The 21777-nt window shown below is 43.7% G+C and overlaps 1 protein-coding gene across 1 annotated transcript; it reads left to right on the forward strand.

Moving 5' to 3' along the window:
- Positions 1-449: 449 nt before the first annotated feature.
- Positions 450-19327, forward strand: LOC110532112 (sorting nexin-19). Its single transcript, XM_021615730.2, has 12 exons — positions 450-1970; positions 2150-2368; positions 6992-7130; positions 7352-7452; positions 7571-7690; positions 7878-7984; positions 8318-8414; positions 8580-8745; positions 9157-9280; positions 17896-18080; positions 18333-18420; positions 18595-19327. The coding sequence occupies exons 1-12, from the start codon at positions 579-581 to the stop codon at positions 18722-18724; spliced, it is 2868 nt and encodes a 955-aa protein (XP_021471405.1). The 5' UTR covers positions 450-578; the 3' UTR covers positions 18725-19327.
- The last annotated feature ends 2450 nt before the right edge of the window (positions 19328-21777 follow it).

Below are 21777 nucleotides of genomic sequence, written 5' to 3' on the forward strand. Positions count from 1 at the left end.
TTTTTGTGTGATTTTGTTGTCAGCACATTCAACTGTGTAAAGAAAAAAGTATTTAATAAGAATATTTCATTTATTCAGATCTAGGATGTGTTATTTTGGTGTTCCCTTTATTTTTTTGAGCAGTGTATTACATACTGTAAGCTTATGCGTAAGCTTATCATCCTCCCTCCAGCCAGGCATTATTCTGCACTTTTGAGTTTAGGGGGTGTCACACAATATCTATCAATTTAACCACCTTTTGCAGTAAAATATATTTACACAACCATCCATTTTAATAGATGAGACATTATAGATTTGAAAAAACATTGTTGTGTTTTGTTATATCTCAGGTAGAGGTATCTAAAAACAACTGGAGCCTTGCCACCACCTATTGCTTGAAGTGTGCATTTTGAATGATTTGTTTTCAACCCAGGTCTGTGAGTATCAGTTTCTCTCCCTGAAAATCAAGTCTATGAATTTTAAAATGATATCATCTGAAAGAAATCCCCAATGTCCTCTAAGGTATACGGATATTTGATTGAGGTGTGTATTGATTTTCTATTACTTGCTTTTTAACTCAGGTCTCAGCACTGAGGGGAATGCCTCCACCAGAGGGTTCTGGTCCTAACCCTAACCACTGGGCCCTCTCAGAGTTACTGGGACAGAGGAGGCTTGTGGTGTTGGGGGTGCTAGTAGCATGGATGGTCCTCTTCCACCTCCTGGTGAACGTGTGGCTCCTCTGTCTCTTCACCAGCCTGCTGGTGGTCCTGGGTGGCTGGCTGGGGTCCCGTGCTGCCCTGGATGCCAACAGCCTGCTACACCTGGAGCACTTTGTTCCCCTGGGTAGATCACAGCCGGCCCTCCACTCGCCTGAGAGCGAATGGAGGCTGGACCACGAGATCCAAAGCGCTGTGCATAAAGCCATCCGAGACTTTGTGTCGTCCTGGTACCACACCATGCTGACCGAGGAGGAGGGGCTGGGGGAGTTTGAGCACATTATGCGGGACGCCATGTTGGATTCAGTGATGGAGCTGAAGGAGAGGGCTCGGTGCGTGGACAGGAGAGCGCTGGTCCAGAGGACCTTGGAGCTGTGTGGCTGCCACCTGCAGAGCTACATGACAGCCAGGGAGATGATGAAGCAGGCAGAGGCACGGCTGGGGATGCAGGACAGAGACAGCTCCAGCACCCCCAGCCTGTGGGAGCTCTATAGCCAGGCAGATGCCCCCCACCCAGCTCTGGCTAGTCCAGCCACGGAGCTCAGCTATTCCCGGGCCGTAGTGGACCTCCTAATGCAAGTCCTGGTCCCGTTCCCTCACCTGGAGACCAGGACAGGGAGATACATGGTGGGGGAGTTGATCACCTGTAACGTCCTCCTCCCACTGGTCAGTAGGGTGTCCGATCCTGACTGGCTCAACCTTACCATTGTGGACTTGTTCACCAAAGCCAAAGAATCACCGGATGAGTCCCTCGATGAGCTCCCTGATACTCCAGTCCAGCTGCACAGGAGTCAGACCCAGCAGGAGCTCTGGACCCAGACCCGTTCTACCTCCTGGCTCCAGACTCCGAGAGACCAGAACGAGTCCAGCAACAGCCCCACTCCTCCCAAGCCAGCCACTCCAGACTCCCTGGAATCCATGGAGTCCTACCATACGGCAGTGCCAGATCTGAAGGAGGAAACACGGCAGTACTGCGGGGCGATCCTACCAATGCCATGCATTGGTTCATCGATCAAAATAAACACTTGTCATGTGTCTATGGATCTGCTGAGGTCCTGCAGCGGTGGCAGCCGCCTGTATCAGGTTGTGGACTCGGACCTGGAGTCCCCATCGACAGAATCCAATCAGCTCTCTGTGGAGTCCCTAGACCAGATGGACTCCGAGGAGGACCAGACAGACAGCTTCTGTGACTGTACCTCCCCTACCAACTTCTGCAGTGTGTTTGAAGACGAGCCGCCTGGATGCTTCGGCAACTTGAAGGTCCTGGGACCCAAGGTTTGTTTGTTTGTTTATTTGTTTTCTTGTTACTTTATTTATTGGTATTTCGGAACTCCTACATTTTCTTAAACAGTTATTTAAATTGTATATAAATATAAAACAATACAAAATAATGATGTAGAATAAATAAGGTTACAAATTGCTATGAATGGCTTTGCTAAAATCTTGAGATGCAGGTGTCCGAGCAGCCCCACTGGCCAGCGGGCATGGCGGAGGAGCTGCCCCCAGGCTGCCCTGTCCCTCCAGGGAGGCTGTGTCTGACCCCCTTCAGCTTCGAACCCCTCAGCAGTCCAGATGGACCAGTCCTTATCCAGAACCTGAGAATCACTGGTGCTGTGACAGCCAAGGAGCACCGCAGCACCGGCTCACACCCCTATACTCTATACACCGTAAAGGTAAGACTTAACATTATGTCTTTAACACAGTGTAAAACCAGGTTAGATATTAATTCTAGCGTGGTTCTGGTACCGGCTCTGACCGACATTTCTGCATATAAATCGATCTTTGGACACAGTAAATCAAAATGGCTAGCTAGTTAATTATTGTGGCTAGAAACTTCTTCAGTGAGAATTTGAAACTTTCCTGTCTAAATTGGGATTTTAGAATCATTCGTTTTTTTTAGCGGAGTAAAAAAAGAAAATGTAGACATTAATACTGTAGTTGTACTATAATACATGTGCTTTAGCTGTTGCCCTGGCCTACACTATCTAACTTCCCTCTCATACTGTGCCCTGTGTTGTGTTTCCGGCTTGCAGCGCTAACTTTCCCCATTGAGCTGTATCACAATGACATTCAGACGGTTACTTACTACCAATATTACAAGTTAGTTTTAGTGCAGGCTAGTGAAGGCCAGGTCTTTTTATGCAGCACTCCATCACTCTCCTTCTTAGTCAAATAGCCTTACACAGCCTGGAGGTGTGTTGGGTCATTGTCCTGTTGAAAAACAAATGATAGTCCCACTAAGCGCAAACCAGATGGGATGGCGTATTGCTGCAGAATGCTGCGGTAGCCATGCTGGTTAAGGGTGCTTTTAAATTCTAAATAAATCTCGTACATTGTCACCTACTTTTCCAATAGTCTTGAAAGAGTTCCCACATATTCTGAGTACTTGAGGGTTTGAATGAGTAGGTGTGTCCAAACTTTTGACTGGTACTGTATACATAGAAAACTCAGAAAAATCATGTTTTTGACTGCACAGGATCTTTAACAAAAGAAAACAAACAAGTTTGCTTTACAGAACATTTCTTGCAATTCTACACATTTGACCATGGGGTGGGGAGACATTGTTGCAGTTTTAAAGCTGATTTCCTGCAATACTTCACCTTTTTCCATGACTTATGCCATGTTAATATGATATCTGAATGAGAGTGACTAACAAAATCAATGGGGGCCCCCCGGAGGTCAGGGCCCCTGGGCACATGCCCTGTGTGCCCAGTCAGTAAATCACCATCATTACTACAAGTTTCGATAGGTGGCTAGATTGCTAAATTAATCTTAAATGTTTTTACTGACATGGGCTAATTGAGTGACTGTCAGTGGATGACATATTGCACCTGGTGTATTCTATTTTTTTCTAACGCTCAACAGTAAATTGAGGCCCTAACTGAGTTCCTAATTTTCTGAAGAATAATAATCATTTATTTATTTTTATTCTGAGTAATTAGTGGTTCGGACCTCGGTGTCCTCATATGTAGTTATGGCCCTATGCAGTTACGTTACCCCATATGAAGTTGGCATTTACAATGGTTAAGGTTAGGGTTGGGGTTAGGTCATGGTTAGGGTTAGGATTTATGGTAGGAACGTCCCAAGGATTCCGGATAGCATTGACCACAAAATCAATGCTAGCCTCTTAAAGGGGCAGTAGCCTACATTGGATGTTAAAGTTTCAATGGAGAAGGTGCATAAAAATGGAGGACGGCCCCCATGTACTTACCAGAAACACCTCATTTGCTAAGTTCACCGTAGTGCTCTATTTTTTGTATTGGCATTAGCACAGTATACATTATCCCAATTCTAGCTCCAAGACGGCGGCAATTTGAAAAAATGAAAAGGTAGATTGTGCTGATATATAGTCACATTGAATTATGTTGCGTATGGATAGTGCTGAAACGAATACTTCATACAGTGCCTTTGGAAAGTTTTCAGACCCCTTGACTTTTACCACATTTTGTTACGTTACAGCCTTATTCTAAAATGCCACTCAAGGACATTCAGAGACTTGTCTCGAACCCACTCCTGCGGTGTCTTGGCTGTATGCTTAGGGTTGTTGTCCTGTTGAGATCCTGCTCCAGAGCGCTCAGGACTTCATCAAGGATTTCCCTGTACTTTGCTCTGTTCTTCTTTCCCTTGATCCTGACTAGTCTCCTAGTCCCTTCCTCTGAAAAAAAATCCCCACAACATGATGCTGCCACCACCATGCTTCACCGTAGGGATGGTGCCAGGTTTCCTCCAGACGTGACACTCGGAACCCAATCTGGGTTTCATCAGACCAGAGAATCTTGTTTCTTTAGGTGTCCTTTAGTACTTTAGGTGCCTTTTTGGCAAACTCCAATCGAGCTGTCATGTGCCTTTTACTGAGGAGTGACTTCCATCTGGTCACTAACATAAAGGCCTGATTGGTGGAGTGCTGCAGAGATGGTTGTCCTTCTGGAAGGTTCTTCCATCTCATCAGAGGAACCTTGGAGCTCTGTCAGAGTGACCATTGGGTTCTTTGTCATCTCCCTGACCAAGGCCCCTCTCCCCTGGTTGTTCAGTTTGGCCAGGTGGCCAGCTCTAGGAAGAGTCTTGGTTGTTCCAAACGTCTTCCATTTAAGAATAATGGAGGCCACTGTGTTCTTGGGGACCTTCAATGCTGCAGAAATGTTTTGGTATCCTTCCCAAGATCTGTGCGATCCTGTCTCGGAGCTCTACGGACAATTCCTTTGATCTCGTGGCTTGGTTTTTGCTCTGACATGCACTGTCAACTGTGGGACCTTATATAGACAGATAGGTGCCTTTTTCAAAGCATGTCAATTGAATTTACCACAGGCGGACTCCAAGTTGTAGAAACATCTCAAAGATGATCAATGGAAACAGGATGCACAAGAGCTCAGTCATGAGTCACAAAGCAAAGGGTTTGAAGGTATTTCTGTCCAAAAAAAAGTTTGCGCTTTTGTCATTATGGGTTATTGTGTGTAGATTGATGAATAATAAAAATAATAAAAACATTTTACAATAAGGTTGTAATGTAACAAAATGACGAAAAAGTCAGTTTCCAAATGCACTGTATCTGAATTCCTCCATTTTTATGCACCTTTGCCATCACAGCATTATTTAATCTGCAGTATTCTTCTGCAATTTATTTTGTTACCAATCATATTTACATGGTAATATTATCTTATGATTATAATTATTATGTCTCATCTTTTAACTAAATTCTATTAGTCTATTAGCTTCCAAAATGTAATTATCTAGCTGTCTGATAACACGATCTAATGGAATGGCTTGTCCTGCACTTTGTAAAAATCCAGAGTGCATTTGAGTGAATGCTGGAAAAAGATCTTGGTTCCTTTCTGAACATAGCAATGTGAATGCAAAGAGGACTCATACCACAAAATAGGTGACATGAACTGGCAAAAGAGTTCAAAGTCAAGGGAAGTGTGAATACTGCCCTGAGGTATTTAGCTTATTTTTTTCTACCCCAGAGTTCACTTTAAAGAGGTCTGAGATCAGTTCTTTTAAAGAGGACTATATGTGGAAACACCCGTAGTTCCTAGAGGAGCAGGAGAGAGTGGTTTTGTCGCTCTAGCTAGCACATTCACAGATCGATTTTTATCGCCAACTTTGTCAATGTAATCTTAAAATAATTCCTAGATTTTAAACAAACAAAAAACATTTTGGGTTTGTCATAGACAGACAAGATTAATATGAGATGAAAGGCAAGTTCCTAATAAGTTCAGTAAGCCAAGCTAAAGCCCTGTCCGATGTTTAGAAGGGTGAGGGCAGAAGTTTTAATCAAGAGAAGCCTGTAGAAAATGCAAATGTTCTCTAACACTAAACATACAAATATGTATTTTGCAGTTATAAGGAAGTTGAAATCTTTTATAAAACCACTAATTTGATTATACTATATTTAGAAAGCATATAAGTCATTTCAAACCTTATTTATACAGTGTTGAATAAGAAATGCATCAAATATTTCATATTTTCACATTTTTATCATAGTTGTACTGTGTACTTGAGCTTGTGTCCTCATAATCGACTACACCTCAGCTATTTTTTTTTTAAACCAGAAAGCTGGGTTTTGAATCATTCTGGCAGTATAAGCATTACTAAGTTTTGTTTATGGCCCTCTCGTGATAAATACATCTATTTAGGTGGAAATATACATTTTGACATGACGCTTGAATGCTTACGCAGTCATGGTCTCTAAAGGCAGGGATAGCAACAATGTAACACATAGGCCTGCCACTCTTTTTTTTATCATAAGGTACAACGCTAGACGAATCACTTGTGACAGTACCGGACATTAGTGTACACTTCCTTACCTTTTTTAATACCTTTTTTAATATCGATCTTGAAATGTGACCATTGGACTAGCCTTATTGAAAGGTGACCATTGGACTAGTCTTATTGAAAGGTGACCATTGGACTAGTCTTATTGAAAGGTGAACATTGGACTAGTCTTATTGAAATGTGAACATTGGACTAGCCTTATTGAAATGTGAACATTGGACTAGCCTTATTGAAATGTGAACATTGGACTAGCCTTATTGAAATGTGAACATTGGACTAGCCTTATTGAAATGTGACCATTGGACTAGTCTTATTGAAATGTGACCATTGGACTAGTCTTATTGAAATGTGACCATTGGACTAGTCTTATTGAAATGTGACCATTGGACTAGTCTTATTGAAATGTGACCATTGGACTAGTCTTATTGAAATGTGAACATTGGACTAGTCTAATTGAAATGTGAACATTGGACTAGCCTTATTAAACCTTCCCAGTCAATCTGTAACCGTTGTTGTTCCCCAAGTATGAGACAGTGGTTGACTCGGAGAGCCTAGGTACTCTACAACCTGTAGCCTATCACACTGTGAACCGGCGCTACAGCGAGTTCCTCCACCTGCAGACGCGCCTGGAGGAGAAGCCTGACCTCAGGAAGATGATTAAGAGTAAGAAGTCCAAGTCTTTTGTATGTTTTTTGGCTAGAGAGAGATTGTGGTGAGCGGTACGAGAGAGTGCTGAAAGAGCAGTAGGCCAGATTCCAACCCAAGCTGGCAGCTGTACATTATAATCAGTCAAAACAAATCATTTATAGCGTAGAGGAAGTCTTACACGTGCTGTATGGATATTTTATTCTCACCAAAGGGTGTTTGTATCTTTTCCATTTCAGATGTCAAGGGACCCAAGAAGATTTTCCCCGATCTTCCGTTTGGGAACCCAGATATTGACAAGGTGGAAGTTCGAAAAGGACAGCTGGATACCTTTCTTAAAGTAGGAATTGAATTGTTTATCTAACAAGGTGAATCATTTCCTGATTTGTATGTTTTTGAAATGTGACTGTTGCATCGTATCTGATCACTCACTGTCCGATCACTTTGTTTTCCTCCAGCAACTGTGTACCATCCCTGAGACGGCCAACAGCGACGAGATGCAGGAGTTCCTGGCTCTTCACACAGACGCCAGCACAGCCTTCGAGAAGAAACCATTTGTTATGTCCAGGATTGACAAGGTGACAACTGTCTTGGGTTATGAAATAAAAACAGTGCATGATAACGTGACCTAAAAACATGAAAAGGGAGAGATAATGAGAAATGATAGAAGGTGTGGTTTCTGGTGACCTGTTTTTTCGGGAAGCTAACCTTGGTGCTGTTTGTGTGCTGTGATCTCCTGGGCCTTGTTATTGGCATCTACTGTAGATGATGGCGAATGCTGTAGACACTCTGAAGACAGCATTCCCTCGTGCTGAGGACGACCTGGATGGAGAGCCTGCTGATGCGAGGAATGCCCCAGAAGGAAGGAAGAGGTGGGAGTCTTTTTTTTTTCACTCACTCACTCACTCACTGTTCTCACTCTCTCTCTCTCTCTCTCTCTATCTCTCTCTTCCCCCTCTCTGCGTCGTCTCTTTCTCTAAATGTCACATATGTACGGCCTGGCCAAAGCTTTTCCACTATCATGTCTCTCTTGAAATACTCATTAAAACACCTGTAAACAACTCGCTGTAGTTTTCAATTCACATATGAAATTTGAAAGCTGCTTTAGGAAAAAAAATGTGTTCTCTATAACTGCTATTATGACATTAAAGTCAAACAATCTAGTTTTGTGTAATGTGTTTGTTAATTGTTGCTTGTTGTGTCAGGTCTGTCCGGCTGAGGTTCTCCAGTAAAGTCGCCCCTACTCTCAATATACCTGAAATCCAGCCCAAAGTCATATACTGCTTCAATGAAGGGAGCACTGTAAGTTAACCATGGAAGTTTCATATCTATGAGTATCAATATGAATAATCATTAAATATTAATGTCATCAAACTGTCTGTTTGATTGTACTCACTCACTCAACCCGCCCATCCATCCATCCATTAATACACTCATTCCTTCCTGTGCCCTGGTCTGGTTCTGCAGGTGTTCCATGGCCTGTCCCTGTCTGGTCTGGAGGGCTTTATAAAGGACCAGGAGGCTCTGCTCTATGCTCCCCAGGAGAAGGAGGCTGACGGGAGGAGGTTCAGCGTGCTACCTGGCAAAGACAGGAAGGGTGGTGGGGGTCGGGAGAGAAAACTACGGGGGACAGGTACAGTTTTTCTAACGTCTACACAGGCCTGCATTATCAACCTATTACTATCTTACATGAAGGACCTTCATGCAGTTGACTGAATATCTAAGGACCGTCTCAGTGCAAAAATCAGACATTATTATCAGAATTATAAACTTTCCAAATGAGATCATCTATGACCATGCTCCACTCAGTAATGGCCAGCAGGTGGTAGTGACCTTGCACCGCCTCTGTAGGCCAGTACCACACCACTGGTTTGAGGAAACAGTGTTGACTATCTGTCTGAGGCTATCTGGCTCTGTTTGCCTTTCTGTTATTCATGTTCTAGAGTCATGTCCCAGTATTTGTATCGTCATCAAGTTCAGGTTTTGTATTCTGTTTGCTGCGCGCTTATGTGTGTGAATCTGACTGTGATGTGTGTTCGTGCAGACACGGCCGTGGCAGACGTAGCTCTGAACATCCTGTGTCTGCTGATGAAGGACCAGTGGAGCTGGCTCTGCACTGAGAACATACAGAAGACCATCAGACTGCTGTTTGGCACCTTCATTGAGAGGTATCACACCATATCATACCGTCATCTTCATAGACTAGAACAAGAAAGCAGACCATACCCCTCCCTCATCATAGACTAGAACAGGGAAGCAGACCATACCACTCCCTCACCATAGATTAGAACAGGGAAGCAGACCATACCACTCCCTCACCATAGATTAGAACAGGGAAGCAGACCATACCACTCCCTCACCATAGATTAGAACAGGGAAGCAGACCATACCACTCCCTCACCATAGATTAGAACAGGGAAGCAGACCATACCCCTCCCTCATCATAGACTTCAACAGTAAAGAACAGTTGGTCCTTCATACTCGTCTTTTATATTGCGCGTGGCCCTTTGCTCCACTAGCAGCTAGAAGAAACAAACCACTCATCTTGTACATATGGGGTTGTCAGTCAGTTTGCTTAGTAATTCAGAGCACTTTAACCCATGGCATTTCTGTCACAGAATCAACTTTACACTGTCAGGAACAGGACTTCCCTAGTCAGATGTGGTACCACATACTTCATATGACCCCTGGAATAAGTACACATTTTGGTTAGATTGTGGCAAGAACACTATTTGATCCATTCAGTAATTTAGGTTAGCTAGGACAGTGGTTTTCAACTTACTCTTGAAAGAATGAATAGTAGAAATCTAAATTGGGTAGTGTATCGTCAGTTTTCCTGTTGTCATGTCAGTCATTGCATACCTGGGAAAAGTGGTTCCTAAACTGCAGTCGGCAGGGGGAGGGGCGCGGGTCAGTTTTTTTTAGCTAGGTTTGTTAGCTCATAGATTTTCGTGTAGTGTTTGAGTCACTCAATTATCACGTGAATAGACATTAGAAACGGCTAAATGTATAGAACTGCAACAACAAAAAATTGCTCTGGAGGAGTGGTGACGGGAAAATAACCTCTCCCTCCATTTAAAAGAAATGAAGGAGCTGACCGTGAACTACAGGAGACAGCAGAGGGAGCATGCCCCCATCCACATCGGAGAGGGTCGAAAGCTTCAAGTTCCTTCATGTGCACATCACCAAGGACATGAAATGGTCCCACCATTTGAATGTGGCACAACAGCACCTCTTCAACCTCAGGAGGCAGAAGAAATTCGGCATAGCCCTTAAGACCCTCACAAACTTCTACAGATGCACCATCGGGAGCATTCTGTTGGGCTGCATCACCGCCTGGTATGGTAACTGCACCGCCCACAGCCGCATGGCTCTCCAGAGGGAGGTGCAGTCAGCCCAACGCATCACCGAGGGCACAATGCCTGCAGTGTGGTCCTGTCCTGTTGACTACTTTTGGGCTGTTTTCCTTTGTTAGTCGCAACGAGCCCGTTTCTCAGTAAGTGAGGGATTCCTGAATGGCGTCCATATTTTAATAAGCTCGTGGAAGGTTCCTGTGACCCAGGCAGCCCAGGCTTGTAAAATCAGTATGCTGATGGAAGAGCTGAGGCCTGTTAGCTCGGCCAGAAGCTATACTATGGCTGTGTCTGAAATTGCACCCTGTTCCCCATAGGGCCATTGTCAAAAGTAGCGAACTATGTAGGTCGTAGTGAATAGGGTGCCATTTCGGACACAGCCTATTTCCACCTTGGCTGGAAGCAGGAAGCTGGTGTTTGTTCATAGCAGCTGCACCTAAAACTGTCTGGTCAGCTTGCTGATGAACAAAATGGCTTTTGGAAAGCCAGAGCGTGTATTGACCACATCAATACTGTCTCCAACGTGGTCCTGGCTAGAATTCAAGAGAGAGACAACTTTTGCCTGTTTTTATTGATTTTCAGAAGGCGAATAATTGGGTGAATAGAGACCTTCTTGCTTTTAGACTAATTAAAAAATGGGAATTGATGGAAGATTCTATGATACCATCAAAGCTCTTTATCGGCCTCCAGTTGCCTGTGTTCAGGTCAATGACCTCAGGACAGGCGGGTCTCCAAACCCTTACGGTGTAAAACAGGGAGACGTACTCTCGCCCATTTATTTCCCACTACATGTTAATGATTTAGCCCTACAAATCAAACATGCTACACTTGGTGTTTAAAGTTGCTGATATATTCCTGGGATCTTGTTGTATATGCTGACAAAGTAGTTCTCCTTACCGGGACCGAAGATGACCCCCCAGAATATGTTGAATATTGTTAGTTTACGGTGTGCTAACGGGAGACTAGCGATAAATCAAGAGAGGACCCAGATTGTTAATTTCAGAAAGAAGGGCGTGCAGAGAAGTGCACACAACGTTTGTTTTGGTACAACCCCGTTAGTCTACACTGGGCTCTATAAATACCTTGGTTTCAGTCTGGATGAACACATGACCTTTGACGATGGCATCAGATCACAGGCAGATTCTGCAGGCAGAGCCTTAGGGTCCGTGCCTATTCTCAGCCGTATACATTGTGTGTGTGTGTCCAGTGATGGACTATGCTGCTGGGGTGTGGGGTTCCAAAGTGGGTACTAATTGTAACCTTGTTCAAAACAGACAATCCGCTGCTTTCGTGGTGTGCACAAACTGATTCCAAACCTGGCCATCTGTGGAGATATGGGTTGGGAACCATGTGTGGTTAGGCAAAAAGGTGACATGTCTATGAAACAGACACATAATCACAAAAAAAAAGTGGGACTGTACTCATAACTATATGTGGGCTAGATAATTGTTATCTATTTATTTGTGAAACTGATTTGCAGTGTATATATATATATATATATTCAGGAACAAATGACCATGTGGTGTTAACCAAATCAAGGACAAGCCTTTTCAGATCCACAAGGAACAATGGGCAGTTGATGTTTGGTTTAAACCTAAACTTAGAATGTACACACTTATCAAAAATAACTACAGCCTTGAAGCATATGCTTACCTGATTCTAACAAAAACCCAGTTTGTGCACAACTCTGATCCAGCACCCTCCCTCTGGCTATAAGATACGGGTAGATTTAACAGAGCATCTGAAGAGGAGAGAATTTGCCTACTATGTGATCTCGGGGAAATCGAAAACCAAATCCATTTAGTGTTTTCATTGCCCTCTGTATGACTCTCTGAAGAAAAAACTATTTGTGATAACCCTGAAGCATTCTGGTTACAGGATGAGCAGAGGCTTGAATTTTTTTTCAGACGGGGCGTGTTTGAGATGGCTGAGTTTGTTCATAATGCCTGGAGGAGAAGGAGAAATGTACTGTTTGTGTCGTGTGGCTCGATGGTCGCTGTACTGGCATTGATTATTGTATGCATTTAATTTGTAAAATGTTATTTTGTTCTGTGGTGTCCGCTAGGCCCATGTGGGCCTTGCATCAGTAGATGTATGACACTTAAATAAATGATATCAATTATTTAGGGCGGCAGGATAGCCTAGTGGTTAGACTAGGACTAGTAACCGGAAGGTTGCAAGTTCAAATCCCGAGCTGACAAGGTACAAATCTGTCATTCTGCCCCTGAACAGGCAGTTAACCCACTGTTCCCAGGCCGTCAATGAAAATAAGAATTTGTTCTTAACTGACTTGCCTAGTTAAATAAAGGTTTAAAAAAAAAAATAATACAAATCTGGGATCTGTAACGTTCGTGTCGCAATGTTCATTTCTACCGCTAGGAGGCAGCACACATCTGTAGAAGTATGGCCACAGAACGTTGAGGAATGTTTGGAGTTTCAGAATGATATTTAATATTGAATGGCAATTTCCATAGCTTTTATGTCAGAATCTTATATTCCATGCCTTAGACCTAGTCCTAGCCATAGCTGTTAAGTGTGTTGGGCCAGTAACCAAAAGGTGTTGGTTTGAATCCCCGAGCAGACTAGGTGAAAAATCTGTCAGTGCCCTTGAGCAAGTCTCTAAACCATAGTTGCTCTGGAAAGGAGTGTCTGCTAAATGACTAAAATATGACAAAATATAAATATATTTGTTGCACCACTGCACTGGGTTCTGTGACAGGATATGACATCAGAGACCAGGCCATTGCATTTGGGTGTGAGATGAGCAGGTGGTTTAGGTCAGCCATGGGATTGGGTTGGGTTCATAATGCTAAACACAGAGCATGACAGGGCTCCTTTCGATTCACTCTTTTACATCAGGCCCCTGCATTATCACTGGTGCAACCCTTTAGGTGTCAAAGGACACTGCACACAATGGGCTGGCCCACAGGTGGCTTGGACTTTTCAAGGGTCTTCCAACAGACGCGCTGCCTGGGCTGTGTCTCTCTATTTGCCCAACCCATTCTCAGGTGAGAGGAGTCCGTCCAGTTCATACAAGCCAGAAGCCCGACAATGGGGCTAGATTTCACCTCCAGACACAGTGCTGCTGGGAAAGTCCCGACTGTCCTGGGGATGATGAGCTGCTGAGGTGTGTCTTTTCACACAACCAGCGGGAGGAGAGAGGCAGGGGAGAGATGAGACGGCACAGAGACATTGCCTAGTCGCAGTCATCCTGCAGACGGTCTTGGCCACAGAGTCTGTATAGTATTATCAGACAGGCGCAATGACCGTAAACACCTTTACCAGTGCAAATAGATGCGCGGAAGGACATTTATCAGATAAAGTACCTTTTTTGTTTACAAATTGTGTAATTATGAAGACATCACCGAGATATTAACATCTAATCATCCTGGCTGTAGACAGCCTTCCACCCAAAGTAATCTTGGTTAACCCAGAACTAAAGTCTCATGTAGTTGGTCAGCTGCTCGATTAAATTCTGTGTCCAATACATGTTAAGAGAAGATATCAAGAAATGCTAGAACAAAGAGTGGAACCGGAATGAGGAGCTCTATTCGAAGATGTTCCCTCCCCTTCCAAAATTCGAAAGATGCTAACACCTGCAAAATGATTTGTTCAAATAACCAGAGATGAAAAACCCAAACACCGGAACTACGGCTGCTCTTTTTCTACGCATGCAATACAATCCCGACAGATTCTTTCGTTCTACACACAGAATTTTTCCATGAGAGATTAGAACCACAGCAATTTGAACCACATAGCCGTATTATCAGAGAGATACAAACGGACTGTAATGTGAACACCTTCACCTGTATGGCCAAATGGATGTGCCCTGTTAAAAGTTGGTGGCAGCTCAGTTGCCACTAGTTTGAATGTTGCTCAATTCATTTTAACAGTGTGTGGAAACACTACGTTGTCATAAAGTATTTCCGTGTACAAATTGTGCAATTGTGGTATAAAGACTGCATCTTAAAGATAATGGTATTTGTTGCTAGGCAGCATATCCTAACATTATGAAGCATTTTACCATCTGAACATTTTAAGGAATCTTTTCTTATCTGAATTATGCTGTTGACATGAATAGACTACACCACAAGGCATTCTTGGGGGTTCTTATCTTGTGTTCAGTTGGCTGATATACAATATATTGGCAGATTTCTTGTAAAATGCGTTATGGGGATATTTATTCTCAGATCGCTATTTGTAAAAAAAAGACATCTAAAAACATGCTTACATGACTGCATTTTCATAAAGATAATTGAGGTTTTATGTGTCTGAATACCAGACAGATTCTTAAAAAAAAAAAAAAATGTAATATGATTGGCAACAAGTGACGTATGACGGGTCGAAACGCTTCAAAACTTGGGGCCTCCAGTTTTGTAGTCCTGTGTTGTTTTGCATGGACATACTGTAGAGAACAGTCATGCAAAGCACTCCTAGCAATCTCATCTGATTCTGGGCAGAATGCGTGCATCCTCAGACAGATGACAAGAGCAGCACTCATGATTCAGCCCAGCCATCAGATCAATACTGCAGACGAGGGCAAAGGGTCACTGACACGTTATCAATCAGGACAGGAAAAATTCCTATTCATCCATAAACTGTATAAATATTCCTTCATAAACTTAGTATGGATGGTACAGCCCTCTGTGCTCAGAACATTCTCCTAAATTATGCCAGAATTAAGAAAACCCAAAGTGTGCCTTTTACCATGCATCACAGATTTACAAAGGTTTATACAGCCATGGACCAGCAGGCCGTATTGAGTCTGTCATTATGCCCCATTGCAAGCCATGTGCCTATAGACAATCCTTCCATACTACACAGGCCACCTGCCGTAGAGATACACAGCCATTCAAACACACATTACATAGTGTACGTTCAATGGACCATATTAGAATGCCATGGGCATTATGTCACTGAGCCTGCTAGCTTTTATTATTGTCCCCTTCCCCGTTCAGTGAGAGCGGAGAGAGCGAGAGAGAGTGAGTCGAGAGAGAGAGTGAGCAGAGAGAGAGACAAATTTGACCCCCATACCTGCGTCAAAAGCAAACTTGGGAAAATCTTCTGCATTATCATTAACAGCAGACTCATACATTTCCTCAGTGAAAACAATGTACTGAGCAAATGTCAAATTGGCTTTTTACCAAATTATCGTACGACAGACCACGTATTCACCCTGCACACCCTAATTGACAAACAAACCAAAATTATTTCAAAAAAGCCTTCGACTGAATTTGGCATGAGGGTCTGCTATACAAATTGATGGAAAGTGGTGTTGGGGGAAAACATACAACATTATAAAATCCATGTACATAATCAACAAGTGTGTGTGGTTAAAATAGGTAAAAAACACAAATTGCCACAGGGCTATGGGGTGAGACAGGGATGCAGCTTAAGCCCCACCATCTTCAACATATATATCAACGAATTGGCAAGGGCACTAGAAAAGTCTGTAGCACCCAGCCTCACCCTACTAGAATCTGAAGTCAAATGTCTACTGTTTGCTGATGATCTGGTGCATCTGTCACCAACCGAGGAGGGCCTACAGCAGCACCTAGATCTTCTGCACAGATTCTGCCAGACCTGGGCCCTGACAGTAAATCTCAGTAAGACCAAAAGTATGGTGTTCCAAAAAAGGGCCAGTCGCCAGGACCACAAATACAAAAATCTATACGTGTGGCCTAAACATCAGCACCACAGGTAACTTCCACAAAGCTGTAAACGATCTGAGAGACAAGGCAAGAAGGGCATTCTATGCCATCAAAAGGAACATAACATTTGACATATCAATTCGGATCTGGCTGAAAATACTTGAATCAGTTATAGAACCCATTACCCTTTATGGTTGTGAGGTCTGGGGTCCGCTCACCAACCAAGAATTCACAAAATGGGACAAACATCAAATTGAGACTCTGCATGCAGAATTCTGCAAAAATATCCTCGAAAACACCAAATAATGCATGCAGAGCAGAATTAGGCCGATACTCGCTAAACATGAAAATCCAGAAAAGATCCGTTAAATTCTACAACCACCTAAAAGGAAGCGATTCCCAAACCTTCCATAACAAAGCCATCACCTACAGAGAGATGAACCTGGAGAAGAGTCCCCTAAGCAAGCTGGTCCTGGGGCTGGATTGAATGATGGCTATTGGACGTGCGGGCCAGTTTCCACTCTGACATCTTAGTCTTATTGACTTTGCTGAGAACTTCTTTATTGAGGAAAAATGTACTTCGTTGACTGATATGTGGTTGTCTCACCTAGCGATCTGAAGATGAATGTACTAACTGTATGTGGGTCTGGATAAGAGCATCTGCTAAATGACTCAAATGTACATGTTTTTGATTTGTACCTTGTCAGCTCGGGGGATTTGAACTTGCAACCTTTCGGTTACTAGTCCAACGCTCTAACCACTAGGCGGCTACCCTGCCACCCCATGTGAAGAGATGTGTACCAGAGCACAGATTGCTATTGGTAGTGGAGATGTTGAGGAGTGAGCTGAGATAGAGGGGGTACGTGCCTAGGAGGGACTCTTGCTTCGTGTGCTTCGTGTGTGTGTGCATGCGTGTAGATTTATGAGGGTTAAAGCTGCGTAAAGTATGTTTGTGTGGGCTTAGGTCACCTTGCTGGTGGCGTGTTAATTAATGTTATCTTCACACTCACCCAGAGTGAATGTACACAGGTTTACCTTTATTGTCATGAGTCTTGTCCTGGAAGCAGAACTGAGCAATTTCCCCTTAAGATAGGCCAGCTGCAAAGTCAAAATTGTCTATATTGTAAATTCATGAAATTCATTTGGTCTTAATTTAAGGTTAGGATGAAAGGCGCTGCATGGTCAATCCGATACGTGATACGGCCTCTGCAGGAGTCAAGGCCTTCATACTTCTTGCTCTTCGCGGAGCAGCCCAGAGCTGTTGTCAAGGAAATTAGTTTGTGTTTATACAGGACCTCCCGCCCCCACCTACCGTCAACCAATAATGTCAATCCGGAGCAATACAGAGCCCTCTGCATTGTTACAAAATTTGGGAGAGCACGGCGATGTGGTGTGGAGCATGATTTGGCTTCTGCAAGCTTGTGTCACACCCTCCATACGGAGCCTGTGTTAAGGTTAGGTATAAAATCACATTTGAGGACATTATCACTTTGCCAGACCAGCTGCCTCCAAGAGATTGATCATGAAAACCGCTAACCTGAGAATGTACTGTACAATCCGCTCACTGTGTGTACGTATGCATGCACTTCTGCATATTCTTTGTGTCCTCACTTGTTTTGTGCCTTTTTCTTATGTGTCTGCGCGAATGCGTGTGTCTCAGTGTGTCACGTCTATTTTCTTTTTGACTCACCCTATTGTGTATGTACGCTCATGTATACATATGTCTACCGACCTCCATGTTGCTTTTGTCTATCCTCACCCACAATCCCTGCACTCCAGGTGGCTGGATGTGGGCATGGCCCACCTGACCAGTGCTCCCTGCTGGGTGATCTACCTCCAGGTGATGCAGGAGGCAGTGTGGCCCGGGGGTGTCCTCCCTGATGGGCCTCGTCCTGACCGCAGCCTCATCCAGAGAGAAGAGACCAGGCAACAGTGTTTGCACTGCCTTACACAACTACTACCAGGTCAGTGTCTGCACTGCCTCACACAACTACTACCAGGTCAGTGTCTGCACTGCCTCACACAGGCACTACCAGGTCAGTGTTTGCACTGCCTACACAACTACTACCAGCCACCGCACTAGGCTACCTGCCGCCCCGCTAGGCTACCTGCTGCCCCGCTAGGCTACCTGTATGGGAACCATATGGGAATCACAGATGTGTTAGGTCATTGTACTGTCATTATTGCCATTTTAGTGTGTGTGTGTGTGTGTGTAGACCTGATTGCTGACATGCTGGGTTCTGAGAAGTACAGAGTGAGCTGGGATATGGCACTGGCGTCTCTGCAGGACCCTAACATCAACCGGTGAGCCCTCTATCATCACTGGCTTTAGCATGTTGGTGTGCGTGTACAGTAGGTTTGTTAAACCTAAAATGTCAATGTCACATACAGACCAAACATTGAGCGTTTGATCCATGTCAACTTCAGTCTGACCTGTGGTAACCTCTCCCCTCTCTCTGTGTCTGGGTGACTCTACAGGCACCTGATCTACTGTATCTGTGACCTGCTGTTGGAGTTCCTGATTCCAGAGTCTTCAGAGGAGGGCTTTCAGAGATCTCTACTACACAGTCTCTTTGGGGACGAAGAGAGGCTTTCTGCTTCAGCTTGACAACACACCAACACACCACCCCTCTCTCTGCGCCCCTGTCACTATCCCTATCTATTACCCTCTACCCCCTCCCATCCTGGCTGGCTCATCAGTATGGTAACCGTGGTCCTGCTGGGTTAATCAGAATGGGACCAGAGATTTACTGGAGCTTCTCATGAGGTCAGAGAAGAAAGGTGAGGAGCGCAGAGAAGGGGGGAGGAGGGGGAGGAGGAAAAGGGTTGGGGAGATAGGAGGGGTGGGAAGGCTGGGAAATGGGCTCTTGAACTCCTTACACTTTTTAGGCAACGCTCTAAAATGACTGATGACACTTTATTGAATGTATTCTCAAGGCACTGTGTTGGTGATTGTGCTAATATTGTGTTTTAATTAGATGCTTGTGTAGAGAAACACATTTATGTAGATATGTATGTACAGTATATGCAGTAATTATTTTATGTGTTTATTTATTTATATGTAAAATGCAGTATGTGTGATATCAATAGATATACAGTGGGGTCTGAAATTATTTGACCCCCTTGATAATGATGAGCAAAAATGACTATATAAAATAAATCAAATACTGAGCTACTGTATATTTTATGCAAATAAATAATTGGGAAATTATATTATTTTAAACTAATACAATTGCTCAGAGAAAGATTTTGTTTCATAAGTTATACATACATTTTAAGGTAGGGGTCGAAATCATTGACACCCCTGTTTTCAATACCTCACCTTACGAGGATTATAGCACATATCTTTTGTCTGCGCTTATGGACGGCCCTCTTCAATTCAAACCACAGGTTTTCAATGGGCTTCAAGTCGGGAGACTGATACGGCCATTGCACAATGTTGATCTTTCTGGCCAATTAACCGTTTCTTTGTGTATTTTGATGTGTGCTTGGGGTTATTGTCTTGCTGGAAGATTCACTTACGGCCAAGTTTCAGCCTCCTGGCAGAGGCAACCAGGTTTTTTCGCAAAAATATCCTAGGACCGGGTAAAGTTCATGATGTCGTTGGCAGGACCAATGGAAGTCAAATAGCCCCATAACATCAAAGATCCACCACCATATTTTACAGTAGGTTTGAGGTTATTTTCTGCTTTTTGCTTTCTCATTTCACAAGGTTCCGTCCAAGGTCAACGCGATCTTAGATGCCCCAGCTCCTAGGAACGTGAGTCAACTACGTTCGTTCCTGGGGTTACTGAATGACTACGGACGCTTTGTCGCTTAGCAACGAAGCTGAAGCTGCTGCATCAGTTGCTTTGTCAGGACAAAACACGGAAATGGACAGAACAATGCGAGGAAGCATTCAAGAAAACCAAGGAAACACTCCTGACACACTTTTGACCCATCCAACTAGCTCGTGATGCTAGTCTCTATGGTGTGGGAGCAGTCGTGTCCCATATCATGCCTTCCAAGTGAAGAGAAGCCGATCGCTTACGAACAAAGCAGAAAGTACACTATGCACAGATAGAATGTGAAGCCCTAAGTAATGTTTTTGGAGTGCGTAAGTTTCACCGGCATTTGTACAAATCTGAAATCAAAGATCACCGTATGTGGAGGAGCATCTTTGGATGCAAGTTTTTTTTTTATTTGATTTCTTAAGATCCTCGTTAGCCGAAGACAGCTAGTCTTACTGGGGACCGACACAACGAAAAAGACGTTACAGACAACATGCAAACACACTACATGTTAATGTATGTTTGTATCTCTCAGTTATAACATACATGTCAGTACACACACAAGAAGTAGGTCACATGGGGGAGAGGCGTTGTGCCTTGAGGTGTTGCTTTATTGATTTTTTTTTTAAACCAGGTTTGTTGTTCTCTTGCGCTATATTAGATGTAAGGGAGTTCCATGCTCTCGTGGCTCTGTATAATACTGTATGTTTCCTTGGATTTGTTCTGGACCTGGGGACTGACTGTGAAAAGACCCCTGGTGGCATGTCTGGTGGGGTAAGTGTGTGTGTCAGTGCTGTGTAAATTGACTATGCAAACTATTTGGAATTTCCAACACAATGTTTCTTATAAAAACAAGAAGTGACGCAGTCAGTCTTTCCTCCACTCTTAGCCAAGAGAGGCATGCATAGAATTGACATCAGCCCTCTGATTACAGTGAAGAGCAAGACGTGCCGCTCTGTTCTGGGCCAGCTGCAGCTTAACTAGGTCTTTCTTTGCAGCACTTGAATATATGACTGGACAATAATCAAGATAAGAGAAATAACTAGAGCTTGCAGGACTTCTCTTTATTATGGACAGTCTTCTCCCCATCTTTACAACCATGGAATCTATATGTTTTGACCATGACAGTTTACAATTGAAGGTAACACCAAGCAATTTAGTCTCCTCAACTTGTTTAACAGCCACACCATTCATTACGAGATTCAGCTGAGGTCTAGAACTTAGGGAATGATTTGTAGCAGAATGTTTAGGTGGGCTTTGTTGTCAGCACACACCTACGACATCAAATACTTAAAGTCAGAGCTGCATTGCAACGCAGATGGACTTTCCAGGTAAACACTACCTGTCAGAACCAGAGTCAGGCCAAGTGGACATCTTCTACGTCAGACAAGTGGAAAACGCACCAGTCACTTCAACACAAGTGCAGAGAAACACCAGAAACGACCCAGTATTCTCTGAAGTGATGGACAACACGCATTCACGTCGACATCGCAGGTCCTTTCAAAGACAGACTGTTTCTCGTGGTTGTGGATGCTCATAACAAGTGGCCAGAGGTTGCCATCATGAGGTGTACTACTGCAGAGAAGACAATCGAGAAACTTGGAGAAGTGTTTTAGTCGGTTCGGATCGCAACTCCAACTTGTTAGTGACAACAGCGGCCGCTAGTGTCCCAAAAAATGGTCACGTTCCTACAGGTGAATGGCGTACAGTACATCAGGTCCTCACCATATCACCCATCTACCTATTGGCTGGTGGAGAGGTTCATACAGACCATGAAACATGCCTTTAAAAGCGTCTCAAGTCAAATCAAAATAATTTAATAAATAAGTCCTTCTGAAATTTGTGCACCATTAAGTGGAGGGTTGATATCCTTATATTTAGTTTAGAATTA

This window comes from Oncorhynchus mykiss, chromosome 9 (assembly GCF_013265735.2).
Source record: "Oncorhynchus mykiss isolate Arlee chromosome 9, USDA_OmykA_1.1, whole genome shotgun sequence".
Taxonomy (NCBI): domain Eukaryota; kingdom Metazoa; phylum Chordata; class Actinopteri; order Salmoniformes; family Salmonidae; genus Oncorhynchus; species Oncorhynchus mykiss.

Excerpts from the sequence above, each read along its gene's own strand:
- LOC110532112 (XM_021615730.2), top strand. The coding sequence starts at position 579 with ATGCCTCCACCAGAGGGTTCTGGTCCTAACCCTAACCACTGGGCCCTC. Across the intron at positions 7,691-7,877 it reads TTATGTCCAGGATTGACAAG|ATGATGGCGAATGCTGTAGA; the intron begins GTGACAACTGTC and ends CATCTACTGTAG. Across the intron at positions 8,415-8,579 it reads GCTTCAATGAAGGGAGCACT|GTGTTCCATGGCCTGTCCCT; the intron begins GTAAGTTAACCA and ends CTGGTTCTGCAG.